The sequence below is a fragment of the Mytilus edulis genome, chromosome 10, assembly GCF_963676685.1.
Source record: "Mytilus edulis chromosome 10, xbMytEdul2.2, whole genome shotgun sequence".
NCBI lineage: Eukaryota > Metazoa > Mollusca > Bivalvia > Mytilida > Mytilidae > Mytilus > Mytilus edulis.
This window is the reverse complement of record NC_092353.1, coordinates 78,696,478-78,712,696: the sequence shown is the minus strand read 5'-3', so window position 1 is coordinate 78,712,696 and position 16,219 is coordinate 78,696,478. Positions and strand designations below refer to the sequence as shown.

The window sequence follows — 16,219 nt, the reverse complement described above, 5'->3', positions numbered from 1 at the left end:
GTGCAGTGAGTGTTGTAAAATTTCAAAATATTAGTAAAAAGGAATTTGCTACAAGTTAGATGTTTAAATTGCTTACTGGGTACAACTTAACATTATCAGACTAAATATTAAATGATTCCCTTTCATAGAGCCAAGAAAAATTTGACAGAAAAGCAAAAAGTGAGACAGGTCAAGGGATTACTAGACCTGCTTCTGTCTTCATCATTTTGTCTCTACTTAAACAGTTGAATATGTCCTGGGCATTTAAAAAGGAGGGGAAAAACTGCATTTTTTTTTTTAAACAGTTGGAAATTTTGTACACTTGCATTATTGAAAATTACACTAGCAATCAAATAAACTGTTATCACAGAGATATGTTGAGCTTGTTTGTAATTTCAATAATGCAAATGTTAAAAATATCAATGAACCATGACTGAAGGTACATGGCTAAACAATCTCAATGGAAATGAGATGTGCCAATGCTAATACAACTGCAAACTAAATACCATTGACTTATCATAAGTAGTTCCCTTTAAACAAACCTAAACACCCTAACTAATACATGTAAATTAAGCAAAATTTCAAAGTCAATAAACCATGGAAATGAAATGTGCCAATGCTTATTCAACTGCATACCAATTATCAATAACTTACCACTTGTGGTTCTTCATAAACTGACCTAATCACAAACTAATACATGAAAACTAAGCAAAAGTTGCAAAGTCAATAAACCATGACTGAGTGGACAGGGCCAAATAATCTACATGCAAATGAGATGTGCCAATACTAATACAACAGCCTACCAAATATCTTTGACTTACCACTAGTGGTTCACCATAAACTAGACCTAATCACTATCTAATACATTGTTGAGGCCTCCGCTGACGCCAGAAACAGCATTCGTCAAGTGAGACAATAAAATTGAGAATGGAAACAGGGAATGTGTTGAAGAGCTAGACAACAACCCGACAAAGAGCAGAAAAACAGTTTAAGGCTACCCATTGGTCTTCAACACAGCAAGAAAATGGCAGGCTTCAGCTTGCCAATAAACTAACATGTGCACTAGTTCAGTGAAACTGAATGTCGCAATAAACTCTGAAACATATTAATTAACCAAAATTAAACAGCATATAAGGCCATAGGCTCCTGAATTCAGACAGGCGCAAAAATGTGACAGGGTTAAACATGTTTTGTGAGATCTGAACCCTCTCCTTATATCTCTAGCCAATGTAGAATAAAAAAAACACAAGACAAAGAATACAATACATGTATCAACAATCAACAGTTTTATTTTAGTTCTTGATTATTATATAAAACAAACAGTTTAGCACTATAAACAAAAAGTATACGGTAATGAATTCTTATTATACAAAACTATAAAGTGAGATTCAAAATAACATAATTTTAACTTCAAAACAAACACATTTGTCTCTTTTACAATGCTTTCCCTGAATTTGTGCATAAAAAAAAGTTTATGATCTACAAAAATTTGTCTACAGCTATTATGCAACAACAACAATCTATATCAGCATTCATTTTTCACAACATCCTGACGGAGTAATTACACGGAAAAATAAGTACAAACACAGTAACACTACACATTAAAAGTGTAACACACAGGAACAAGTGTCAGGAAGCAATACAATTTTATATATAAATGTCACTTATTAATCAGTATTGGAATTACTAAACATATGTATAATGCAACTATTATATACATAGTAGCAAATACAGGTAAATTGTATTTGTAATGCAATCAATGAAAATCGTGCAGTATATAAAGTCATCAATGATAAAATCAATAAAGTTTGTGTTACTATTCGTTTTCTGGACAACTGGAGATAGTTTAAAATCAAAACATAATTATTGGATTGTTTCAAATACATTTAGAGTAGGGCTGTAAAGTCCAAAACTTATGCATTTTTTTCAGACATCCCCACTGAAAATCATCATATAGGAAAACTTACTAAAATACATTTCTAAAGCATGATTATCTGATTGTATATTAAGTTCAAAGAGCTGCCTTCAAAAATCAATTTAAGTGATACTATAATAACATTTTACTTAAATGTTGATACATTTGTACAAACAAGCACTGCTTACCTAAATCAAATTTGTCACAAATGTATGTATAAAGCATTTATATCAAAATAACCATTCCCATAAGATATGTCCTATAGATGCATACCCCATAAACCAAAACCATTTGATAAAAGATTGTCATGCATATCATAAAAGGGATATATGGTAATATATTTTAAAATGCTAATAACTCGAAACAATATAAAAACATTACTAAAGTTCATGTTCAGGCTTTTTACTTTAATATCTAACCATGAAGATTAAGGCATATTTTATCATAACACAATTGTTCCAGGATTTCACTGGAATCTTCTAATCTTTTTATAATTGCTATCAAATGGTATATTTCAAAATACAACAAGCACCACTAATACACTATTTAATGCTGGCAGTTAATCTAGTATTAAAATATACATGAATCACCCACCCTTCTTTTGAACTATATACATTTGTAAAATAAATGAATGGAAGACTAGATTTTTTAGGTAAACCATACAAAATAATATATAAAAGTCAAAAAATTTAAGCATCCTTTAAACTTCAAGAGTATAGGTTACCTCAGTAAAAAAAACATTTTCAGTAAAAAAATCTGAAAGTCATAAGATATTTTTAGTAAATATTTAATCCATAATATATAAGATTGTGAAAATAAATAAACCTGAAGTTGGCTATAAAGAACTTAATCCAAATATGGTTTGAACAATAAATTATTTTGTTTAGAGTATGTTATTAGATAAACTTTAGATAATTTATGATTTTTGAATGTTCCAGGAATCAGAATGTAGCCGATTATATCTTCTCCTTTTAATATACATCAAACCTTTGTAAAGCTAATCACAACCATTTCTATGTATGACTTAAGCTATATTATCAGAAATGAAGTAATTAAGCTATCTACTCCAGCTAAAATGTAACTTTGGACGGTTTACATGTCTAAACGTTAACATTCTTAAAACACATGACTTAAAATTAAAAATTTGAACAATACTGAAACTATTTGAGGATGTATCTACTCTGACCTGTACTTATTCCCTTATGTACATAATTCCAGATCTACATTAATGTTAAATTCAATGAAGTGAACAGATCTTTTCCAAAAACAAAATTACAGGACATAACTGTCATATATTAGTTCACTCAAGATCTCTCTCTCATTTTTTCTTTAATTAGCAAAGATATCCCCCATTGGAATCCAGATATTTTTACATTGTATTGATTGATACAGGAACTCCTCTCCCTGTCCTTGTTCTGGGTCTGTCCAATCTCTGGCAAGTCCATAATTCACCCACGTCCTCTTCACATTCTCGGCAGACATATATTCCACAAATTTGGACCCCTCTGCCGTACCAAAGTACCACATGGACTGGATATCCTGGTGTTCAGAAAGATATTTAGACAGGTGGTTACGATCTCCAGTCAGAATGTTGACCACACCTCCTGGAAGGTCTGATGTGTCAAATACCTATAATATATCAAACATAAAAAAAAATCAATAACTTTAGAAAATATTGTAATTTTTTGGCCTGTTTATAGCTTGCTGTCCGTTATTTTTTTATTTTTCTGTCAAATTCCATGATTTTCGTGTTTCTGTATACTATGAACATACGTTTATTATAAATAAGGTGTATTAACTATTAATTCCAAGTTTCTTCTCCATGGCGATAACTGCTATATTACATGGAGAGTCTCTATATATTATCGTATATGTAACCGAGAAATTATCAAAATTATGTTTAAATCGGAAGTCTTGTCTATGACTTAAAAAAGTCAGTCTGATGAAAGAAACAATATCCAGATGCCTTTTTTTTCGTTTTTCTCTTAAAACAACCTTAACTGAGTAGTCATAAGAATGGATGACAAATGCTACTATGCAAGGTACCTTTAGGTCACAGAGGCATGATGATTAATTTATTGCGAAAGGAAGAGAAGTGACACACAAAATGAGGTCTTCTCGTTTAATAGCATAGATAACAGGAAACAGGTCAATCACCTTGACCTACTGAAATATGTAAACTTGTATATTGCAGTGCTAACAAGATGGAGAAACATAGTGAAAGCTTTTCCAATTGAAAATAGTTAAATTTTTAGTGTTTCAAAGGATTTTTGCAAATAAATATGAAACTACCACTAATTTTAAAGTGATTGAAGAGAGTTATACCATACTGATGTAGTAAAATGTACCCCTTGTTTGAGGTAAATATTTGGCCATTTTTCAATGTTTATTCATGATATGACTTTTCATGGTTAGATGCTGTCTCCCAATTTCTTTTTTTTTTTTATATATAATAATTTATTCATGCATTCATTTTAGAATATATTTATTATAATTGTGGTTTTTACTATAGTTTTTCCTGCTATGTTTTCTAACAAAAGTCTTAACGATGTCTCATAATTATCTTTTGGCTACTAATTGTCATAATCTGCATTGTAAGGATTGACGGAATTTGGAGTAATACTGTTAATTCAGAATTTATTGAGTTTATCTCTTTAATGATTGGCTAACATTGGACATCTTACTGGGAGGGGGCATAGTATTTTTTTGGAACAGCTCTTACAGAGGATTTTAGAAAAATCAAACAGGACCACCATTCTTACCTGGTACAGATCTAAAGCTGACAGTGGGTATTTCTCACTTGGAACAATAACAATGGCATTCCCTCTAATAACAGCCGGAGCAAACAGTGACACAAAACCTAACAAGGGATATTCATCTGGACAGGCAATACCAATCACACCCATAGGTTCATGGACTTTTACTGTACAACCATACAATGTAGTCTCCTGTCAAATAGAAAACAGAAAATATTATAAATTGGTGTGCTTCTAAAACAAAGATCTGGTTATCTTTCGTAATGAGTAATCGCACTTGACTACTGATACAGAAACTTAACAAGTTTTCTCTATTTGTGCACCTTGTTAGACCCACCCCACAAAAAATAGTCTTTTGTCTATTCATATCTTTTTTTCAAGTTGCATGTTAATTTTTTCTTAAACAGTGTATTGCTTGCTAAGTTAGAATTTGAATACAACATCAAATTACATTTCCATTTGTATAACAAGAAATTATGACATAACAACCATGTATAATAAAGAGCTGCAATAAGAATACAGTGGATTCATGACAGTTCGACATTTGGTACTTGTATAAAGGATATGTGTCGGAGAGACACCAACCTGCACAGTGCCTCCATATTTATCGCAATATGCACCCCAGTGGAACAATCTCTGTACTGACAGGTCCACCTCAGTCTTACAATCATCCATGGACCTTCCTGTCATCTGATGTATCCTGTTAGCCACTTCATCTCGTCGTAACTCAAGGTTCTCAGCCATGTAGTAAACTATCTGTGCTCTGTTGTGAGCTGCTCTCTTTCCCCAGCTGTTTAAAAATAATAATCTAAATTTAGATATCATCTAACATATAACAAAGCTACTGTAGGATTTATAACAAAAACTTACTCCAATCATATGGCTTATTTCCTTTAAGATGGATCCATGAATCTTTGAAGTGTTTTGGCATTCACATTTTTAGTGCTTAAGACTTAATTTTACATTTGAGGGTACAAAACATTGATTGTGTGTATATTTTCTTTTGTTGGTAAGCTCTATTGAAGAAATATTTTGTGTCTACTATTACTGAATACTATTTTCAGTAAAGTGACCTTATGAGCTTGCCTAAAATAATACCACCAGGACCAGCCAGAGGGAATACTTTATGTACCAGATATAAGGCATCAAAATACCAAGTCACTACAGAGATTACACAACCTTCTTGAAAAGGTGTGTTACAGTATGATTTGGTGGGCTTACTATTAGGACTCCACATTACATCCTTTCTATTACCCTAATAAACATGGGCTATACTAGTACCAATAGGGCTCCTTGATGGGACTTAAAAACTATATCAGTATCACGGGCCCAATGAGGGTTACCTACCCTGCAGAGGCAGCATGTGCAGCCTCTACTGCATTCCTGACATCCTTTCTGGTACCCTCACCAACATGGGCAATAACAGTACCATTGGGGCTCACCACAGGTCTGGCATAGGGAGCATCTGGTCTAGCTTGTTTTCCACCATAGTACATCTTAAATGTTCTGTCAATTCTGTCAAAAGTACAAAGTGAATAAAGTCTAATAAAAATAAATATGATTAAAACATATTGTTTCAAAAACTAAAATATTATTGTGAAAAATGTAATTTTAAAACATAACAAAAATTTAAAAACCACTGTTTTCAATATTTACTATTGATATTTACCAGCGACAGAAAGTGGTTCTGTGTTATTTTTTTTAATTCATTTTAATCAGTTTAGTTTTGCTCAAATAAATGCCTGCATTAATGTTGTTAACTGTATATGGTTCTTATATTAAATCATAACGCCATTAAAATCTAAATTGAAAGAAGATCAGACATGTACAGAACTATGCTTTAACTATAGCAATACATCCTGGACATACTTCTATAAAAAAAAAAATTTATTTATATAATTTGTTATGATTGGTTTTCGTTATTCAGTCTTCAGTTATATTGTTATGTCTTGTGCACTGTTGTTTGTCTTTTGTTTTACCATGGCATTGTCAATTTGTTTTCGACTTAAGAGTTTGAATATGCCTTTGGTATCTTTCACCTTGCTTGTACAGTAGATTCCGGTTATTTGCATGGCCTATTTGTCAGACAAAATTATGCAATAAAGTGGAGTATGCTTATATCCGAAATGCCAAATGACAGAGTCAAATAACATCGATAAAACAGATCAGTAAAAGAAATCCATGAAGAAAGATGAACATCTGTAATCCATATACAACAATGAATGTTGATTTATTCTAATAAAAATTATCTGTCTAGTGTCATATGTGTTATTTTATTTTGTTTCTTTAAATAAAGATTACAAACACATTTTGTTTTAGTTTAGTTTATTTGCGTTCCGACTTTCCTTTACCTGGGATACGAAAATAAACTGTTCTAAAAATAGATTTGTTTCTATGACCCATATGTACATTGTTAGGCTTTGATTAAAATAAACTTTTAAACAATACTTCACAATTTATAATTATTTTAACAATAGATGTGTAATGAATTGCCTTTGATATGCAGTTGGACAGTGAAGAAACACCTCGTTAGTTTCGTATATACAAAGCAGTAATGGGGCCATGTACGGGTTATTTACTGGAAACAAGTGTTGAAAGTGAGAAAATATAATAATTAAAAGTAAATGCTCTTTTCATAAAACATTAAAAATAAATGAGTGATGTATAAAATTCTTTAACCATTGATAAATGCCCTATAATATTTAACATTAATACAGATCACCCCAAGCCCAATTAATAGAGTTATGATCGATAATTAGACTAATTTAGCAGGAGTTATTGTTTTTAAAATTAACCCCAAATGTAATCTATGAACAATTGTTTAAATCCAATAAATTTTCAACACACTTTGAGATAGAATGGTCAGTGTTTTTACAACAATATCTGTTTGACATGTTTATGACCTCGAGGCTTAAAATAGAACATGGGAAACTTTACCTGTGCAGACATCAAGGTTTATTTTAAAATCAAATTCATAATATAAACACGAAAGAAACTGTTCTAAAACTTTATTTAGATTACACAAAAGTAAATATGAAATAATAACGAAAATAAGAATGCATTCAAGAAAATTATACTTACCAAATTGCCATTTCCGGTCAGAAATCTCGTCAGTTTTAACTACTTAAGCATATCTAGACGGCAATAATTTTCTATGCAATAAACCGAAAGGCCACTTGTAGAGCTATGCATATAACCGGACAATTTAACATTACATGAATGGGAAATGGTTTTGTGCAGGAGAAAACTATGCAATTAACCGAATTATGCTATTAAGCGGTATGCAATTAAGTGGAATCAACTGTATATGACAAGACTAAAATCCTTCTTTTAACTTACCCTGGCAGTTTACCATCTGCAGATATCTCATTTTTCTGGTTGTTTCCTATAGTTGGTCTAGCCTGAACTATCTGTCCAAAAGCTTTTAGGTCCAACTGCACAGGTTCCGGTCTAGGCCTCTTTTCCCAGGATGGTCTGACATACTCAAATAGTCCCTGTAAAAGAATTATAGTACTGACATACTGTATCTCTAAAAAGAAAATCTAGTCATAAATTGTTTACTTTTGTCATCATATCAATTAATATATTAAAATTAACTGTAATGATGACTTCATGACAATTATAATCAATATCACAAATTCATCAAAATAAAGAAGACAGCAACCCATTGGCCAACAGTGATGAAAGTTAAAACAAGTGAAAATGTGAGATACTGACTGATGTTATCCCACCCAAATATTTCGGTAAATAGGAAGTTGTTGAGTGATGAATCTAAAAATGCATCGCACAGTATAGCTGACTTATATAAACCCTAAAACCAAATTTCAGAAATATTTGTATTGCAGTTCCTGATAAAGATGTGACGAAAATTTTATACTTGGCTATCTCATGTAAAATAATACAAGTTTTCGGTAAACAGGAAGTTGTTGAGTGATGAATCTGAAAACACATCACCCGATAAAGCTGACTTACTTTAACCCTGAAACGAAATTTCAGAAATCCTTGTATTGTAGTTCCTGAGAAAAATTTGACGAAAAATATTCATGGAACAGAAGGACAGACAATGACTGACGGACGGACTGACTGATGGACATACAGACAGAGGTAAAACAGTATACCCCCACTTTTTTAAAGCGGGGTATAATGTAGCTGTAAAACATTGACCATCATAAATATGAACATGCTAAATCAATTTTAAACAAACACTACTGGAGTGCTCAAAATATTGGCTGTCTTTCATAAAGGTATTAATCACACACCCAAGAAAAGTATGTCTTTTGAAAATTTATCTAATACTAGACATTTTGTAAATATAAATGAAGAAATCGAAATTCCCACATAGAGAATGGAGATCTTCAAATCATAGTGTAAATGTTTCGTAACTCCCAATTGCAAGTCAATATCTTTTGACTATAAATGAAAAACAAAACTACCTCATTGTGAGACAAATAAGTTAAAACCAAAATCAATGAATCCAATCTGTTAATAAATTCTTAGATGATGTGGTATGAGTGCCAATGAGACAACTCTCCATCCAAGTCACAATTTATAAAAGTAAACCATTATAGGTCAAGGTACTGTTTTCAACACTGAGCACAGGCTCACACTGAACAGCAAGCTATAAAGGCCCAAAAAACATGAAAAAACACTAGTGCAAAACCATTCAAACAGTAAAACAAACGGTCTAATCTATACAAAAACAAGAAGCAAGAAACAGTTATGAACCACATTAACGGACGACAACCACTGAACATCAGATTTCTTAAATTAACTTTATATTTTGGGGGATACTATATTTTGCTTTTAGCCTTTTGTAGCCCATTTCTCAGCAATATTTGTTTGCAATTTTACATTTACTTCATGTTGTTGAATAAGGAAAGGTCCAAGTTCTACAAATCACAACAATTTCTATTTGTGTTATTTTTCTACTCAAGAAGGTCATCAAATATTGCATTTTTAAAGAATTAAAAAAAAATAGTATTTCAACAATCATGTTATGTTACCAAAAATAATATTTTTGAAAAGTTACATCGAAGCCATCAACCAGCTATAATAAACCATACCTCTTTGCCACCATCTCTACCATAGCCACTCTGTTTGTAGCCACCAAAGCCAGCTGCAGAATCAAACAGATTGTGGCAGTTGATCCATACGGTGCCAGCCTTGATACTGAGTGCCGCCTCCAGAGCTAATGGTATATTCTCTGTCCAAACACTACCTCCAAGTCCATAGATAGTGTTGTTAGATAGGGCAATAGCTTCCTTAGCTGTCCTGAATTTTAAAACAACCAATACTGGACCAAATATCTACAATAAGAACAAGAATCAAGATACTAGTAGAGAAATATAAGGGGATAATATATAAATGAGACAACTACTAAGGAACACCAAAAAAAGTTTGTTTTCACCACTTTGAAGTATTTCATTAATGAACAGTGTTGTCATTTTGGGGCCTGTTATAACCGACTATGCAGTATGGGTTTTACTAATTGTTGAAGGTCGTACTTTTTTGGTCACTTGTGGAGAGTTGTCTCATTGGCAATCATATCACATATTCTTATTTATGGAGTAGTAAGTATAAGTAGGTATTGCAATTAAATATTATATACGATATCTTAAATTTCTGGTATGAAAACCCTAAGAAACAATAACATTTTTATTGCATTGGTATTTAAAATGGCCAATGGTTCCTGAATTCAATTCTTTCAGAAATAGCCATAATTTCACATAAAAAGTAAGTAAAACTAGTTTTTTTGACAATATTTGCACTTTTATCAAATGTGTTATTTCAGGCAATATTTTTATGTCGTAAAAGTGTTCAATATTATATTTAAAATGAATCTCAGTTTTAAACTTTCCTCAAATTTATTATATTCCAATTCAAAATTTAATTTAAACTAAGAATTGTTGACCATATGAGGTGGAAGTGAACTAGGATAATTTAAGAATATAAATAATAAATTATAAACCTCACCTCCTCAACAACCACTCTAGATACTGTCTGTACATTGGTGATTATAGTGGGAGGATAGAAACAACCTTTCTTTGGTATAGCTGAAATCTGGAATATCTGTAAGAGAAATCATGTGATTTGTTATAAAGGGGCATTAGCTTTGAAATTCAATAATGTGGCGCAATAAAATGTATGAATATTTCATCATGTGTAATGGGGTCTAGACGACATCTAACTAACCATCAAATTGACCTCTGAAAACTGCAGATGGTTATATATCCTGATATCAACATACATATACATAAAAATAGATAGAAACCACATGCAATTTGATTTTTCTAGGCCTATTTTATTTTGTATTGTAAAACTATATTTATCATCTTTTTTACCTGTATAAAAATGATATGTTTTAAATTGAACCAAGCAACCAAATGGTTAATCCTTGTTTCACTTTCAATGTTGACATTCTTTTCCTTTTTAATAGCTGATGGGTAAAATTGAAGGTTGCATGAATACAGATGGAATAAGGTTGAATTATTCACTTGCAAGTGAATAATTCGTCTGTAATAATTCTCAGCTCATTTTTGGCAATTTTGAACAAAATTGGCTGCTAAAAGCAAATTATCAATTCACTACTTTCATTGATGATTGAACACAAAAAAAATCATATCTTAGTTTTTTTATCGTTTGTATTGATACCTCTTTAATGAAATCACATGACAAATGTAAGGACATGTGACTCGAATCTAGAAAAGATCTAACATGTGATGTGTTTATGCCATTATGTGAGGTTATGTAAATGTTAATAAATACGCTTAAATGATCAATCTTAAATATCTGTAATTAAAAGCATGCTACTTTTAAATTATTATGTCATGTATGTTATTAAAGTTATTGAAGTTATGACCAGCCGATCCCTGGCTTATGTTTGTTCTGGGAGAAATAATCTCTTAATCCTTCAAAATTACATGTACTTTTAATATGACGTGTGTTGAATTTTAAGTTTATGCAAACTTAAAGATATTTAGGTTCACTCTGTAGGTCATGTCAGATTTAAACAGTTAACTTGACTTTTCATTTTAACTAGTTACAGACTCCCTTGAGAAATTTTCAAGTATTCAACTTTCAGAGTAATTTAAATAGACAATAACTGTTTAGTGTCTTTAAATATCAGCTGTATTTGTACGAGGCTAGGAAACAAGGTGTATGCGAGCTTTTAGCGAGCTACTACACCTGTTTCGAGCCGAGTACAAATACAGCTGATATTTAAAGACACTAAACAGTTATTGTCTTTATCCTGCAATTAATTCTATATGTTATTTGTGTTTTGAAAGACTAAAAAAAACCAAGTTTTGAATTTATTTTCGATTTGAAATCCCCTGAGACCCGTGTAGTAATATGATTCAGTAATCACACATTCAGCTGAAGACGGGTTCGCAAAAAAAGAATCTCGAATGGTCAACAATAATATATCACTCAACGGGAATAATTATCTATTTTAACATAACAACTAATTTCAACAGTAAAACAAATAACAAAACATTGTCCAATTTGAAACAGGAGTGTATGAGTTATCCTAAGCTTCAGACTCGACATTCACTAAACATGCATGCTGAAATTAACATGGTTGTTTTTGTTACACAATCAATGATCAATACACATTCAAGTTTTGACATCGATAGTTGTCACCGTAGAAAAGACTGTTCATGTGTGTATGTTATCAGCAAATTGGTGTGATTCTTATTGCTCTAAAGATACGTTTGAAAACAAACAGATCGTATAAAATTAATCGTTAATTCGCAATGAATACGTCATTGGAATGCAACTGCAATACACATTCTGAGGTCATGCAGGTTCATACAATACTCAGTCCGGCAGTGGGCGGAGCTTTAAAGCGATATCTGTATAGTATACAGATACAGCATAGCGATATATTAGTAGGGCTGTATCTGTATAGTAGAACATCCAATTGCAGGATAAACTAATTTATCTTGTTAAGCAGGCAGCAATAAGAGTACATTATAAAATTGTGAATGGAAAAGGGAATTTGTCAAACCACCCGAACAAAGATCAGAACACTGCCCACTGATTAAGGATAAGCTGAGTTATATTTAGCCTTTACTCCTAACATATGAGTGATAAACACATTTGAGTGAAAAAAAATCACAAATTATTGCATGAATTTATTATTGTCATTGTTGGACAGTCGACCAGGGCTTCCAAAACGGTCATATATTCCGGTCATTTGTAATATGTCCGGTAAAAGTCCGGCTGGGCAAAGCAGGAAACGGTCATATGCTTTTAGTTTTCAAGGATTTTTCGGTCATTTTAACATAATTCACGATCTTTTTGACCCAACCTTTTGCCTTTATAATATCCACACATTTCCGGTCATAAAAGTGACATGATGATTAATTACTATCAAAACAACTCCTACTTCAATACTTTCTAATTTTAATCAAGGCTAATTAGTTATTGGACAGTTGAAATCTACCTGTTCAGGTGACAGGTGAACTGTTTTCAATACCGGACATTGTATAAATTGATCGGTCTATTCCCATTATTTTCTTACATTTCAGCAGTTTGTATCTAATTGATTTAGTCCAAAAAATTATAAGAAATTAGTTTATCAACATGATTTGAGGAAAAATTTAAAAAGGTTTTAAATGAAAAATCGTCAGAACTACGTTGTATGAACTAGAACACATGTGCGCATGTGCACAGGTGGGAAATTTAATTATGCATCCTACATTTCTTTAAAAATGCTAAAATTAACATTGATACCTGTATCTAACGTTCATTTCAGGAATTTTGTTAAAGAAATAGCGTGGAAAGAGCTTCTTCACTCAGTCATGCTTTGTAACTTACACGGATTTTACATATCCGTTTATGGTCCATGTTTTACCATTGTCAAGTCAACATCCGGTTTTTACAAAAAAAGTGATTTTAAAAACGAAAGTAGAGTTTTTGACAGTGTCATTTTGCAATACAGAGTCTAAGGCAGATATGAGCATGCTGATGTGCACAATTTGAATGATGCACTGCCAATTTAACAGTTTACATCCGAAAGCATATCAAAGTAAAGTTTAAAATCGTTTTTTTTTTTTTTTTTTTAATGTAATGTCAATCATTGGAATGGCCATCTGATTACCATAATTGCCTTTTGTGACTAAGTCTTAAGCGATTAAAATCGGGATCAGATATAAAATGTCCGGCTGGCTCAAATATTTTTTGGAAGCCCTGCAGTCGACTCATATATCATTAATATGCAAGTTTAATTAAAGTATAAAAGGCAATATATTGCTACCAAAAATATAAATGAAATTTTAATATTTTTGTGACACAAATAATAAACTCATTGCAATTTTTGCAATAATAAAAATGTTCAGAAATTGCAGTAAATAGATGAAATGTTTACCATCACAAACATATAGTTTTCAAAGATATTTTCTTAAATAAGTGAGTCAATTAACAAACTAGTTATCGTCTGCATAGTTTGATTATGTTTTGACAACTGTATCTACTTTAAGTTAACAGATTTACTGTTTCCTAAAATCACCTTTGTACTTTCTACTACCCTACCTCTGCTCCTTCTTGTCTAGCAGATTCCACATATTCTTCAATTGATTTTCTCTGAGATTCATCAACAATAGCTCCCATATCCACTGTCTTGTCTAAACTATCACCTACTCTAAAGTGGGTCAACCTCTCTTTCAGTTTGTCCACCAGTTTGTCATGGATGCCTTCTTGTACAAGTAATCTAGATCCAGCACTGCAGACCTGTAGTTAATAAACATGGAAATAATTTATTTTTTTTAATTTCAATTAACTAGAGGCTCTTAAGAGCATGTGTCGCTCACCTTGGTCTATGTATATATCAAACAAAAGACACATATGGATTCATGACAAAATTGTGTTTTGGTGATGGTGATGTGTTTGTAGATCTTACTTTACTGAAATTCTTGCTACTTACAATTTTCTCTATCTATAATAAACTTGGCACTTTAGTTACAAAGGAGAATGTTTTGTAAAAATTTACAAAAATTAACCAAATTAATGAAAATTGTTAAAAATTGTCTATAAAGGGCAATAACTCCTTAAGGGGTCAACTGATCATTTTGGTCATGTTGACTTATTTGTAGATCTTACTTTGCTGAACATCATTGCTGTTTACAGTTTATCTCTATCTATAATGATATTCAAGATAATAACCAACCAGGTGCTCCGCAGGGCGCAGCTATATACGACCCCAGTGGTCGTACCCTGAACAGTGGGGGCAAATTTGGTCACAATATTCAAGCTTGATACTGTCTAAATTTGGATTTTGATCAAATTTTTTACATAATATGAGTTTTTGTCACAAAATTAATGTGGTCAAAGATCTAACAAATCTATTGCACAATACTGTGCAATTGAATATTTCTTCTTGAAACTTTTCAAAATTTGAAATTTGAAAAATTTTGAAAAAAAAGGAATCCCTTTAAAAAGGGTAAACAAAAAATCCCCACCCCCCACTTTTTGAAACCCCCATTGGAGCAATAACCACTGTGCTTAAACGGCTGTGGGTAACTTAAGTTACCCCACAGCCCAAGATGGAGCCACCTTCCGTCGGTTAGATACTTTTCTTCTATAGAATAACAATACCACGAATGCATCAATTAAGCAACTGAATTTAAAAGTTGTATTAATCGTTTAGGGAAACCCCAAAACTGGAAAGGTGATTAAATTCTACAAAATAAACGATCACAGCACGATTTTAAAAAACACTTAGGCTGTCCGTAACTTCAAAACAACTTGTCCGTAACTTTTTTCATCATACCAATAGAGATGTCCGTAACTTTCAAAGAATAGACATAAGCGGATGTAATGTTTAAACTGATGATAGAGATTGCATCATATACATATTCACAAAACGAAGTAGATGTCTAGTATGATATAATTCATTGTATCGATGGAAGACAAAATTGGGAAAAATATGAAAAAAATCACGATAAATCCGCAAAACTCGGGTCTCATTTTGTATAACGTCGGGGTACCCGAATCGCCTAGTTCGGAGGGTTGTTTCCGATCATAGCAGATAAACTGTTGAAACATCATTGTTCGTTTTTATTTTTGAACAAGTAGACTACACATACATGTATACACTTACTGATTTTCTGCCAGCAACGACAAGGGTAGCGTGAATCCGGGATTTTGGAGGGGAACCCAAATTGCCCAGGCATGCAGTGGATAGACTATACGAGACTTAAGTGCACAAACTTATTCCGTCTTTTTGAAAAAGCCAAAAACACTTTTCTCTCATCCCCACAAAAACAAATCCCATCAGCATTGACAGTAAAATAAAAGGGGTGTCAATCTCGACACACTGGGACGTTGCGCACGGTGATATTGCGGCACCCTGACCAAGATTTACAGTAAATGGGAAAACTTTAAAAAAGGACATTTTGTATAAATGAATAAACCTAGTTTTACAGCTAGCTGCATATTTCATTTGTATGCAAGTTGCATTAAATCTCATTAAACTGAATTAAACTAAAAGACACAATAGGTAAAAGTCAGTGACAATAAAAGGAAAAGAGCAGTCAACATAGTGTAACAATTCGACATAGTATATAAA

At 32.1% G+C, this 16,219-nt stretch overlaps 1 protein-coding gene across 1 annotated transcript in view; it reads right to left on the bottom strand.

Moving 5' to 3' along the window:
• Positions 1–1,248: 1,248 nt before the first annotated feature.
• Positions 1,249–16,219, bottom strand: part of LOC139491977 (aldehyde dehydrogenase family 16 member A1-like) — a 24,333-nt gene continuing 9,362 nt past the window's right edge. Inside the window, exons 7-14 of the mRNA XM_071279965.1 lie at positions 14,185–14,382; positions 10,624–10,719; positions 9,714–9,956; positions 7,990–8,144; positions 5,998–6,165; positions 5,236–5,440; positions 4,657–4,842; positions 1,249–3,523 (exon numbers count right to left, since the gene is read on the bottom strand). Coding sequence (XP_071136066.1) covers positions 3,224–3,523; positions 4,657–4,842; positions 5,236–5,440; positions 5,998–6,165; positions 7,990–8,144; positions 9,714–9,956; positions 10,624–10,719; positions 14,185–14,382 — 1,551 coding nt within the window. The 3' untranslated portion in view covers positions 1,249–3,223. The remainder of the gene's footprint in view (positions 3,524–4,656; positions 4,843–5,235; positions 5,441–5,997; positions 6,166–7,989; positions 8,145–9,713; positions 9,957–10,623; positions 10,720–14,184; positions 14,383–16,219) is intronic.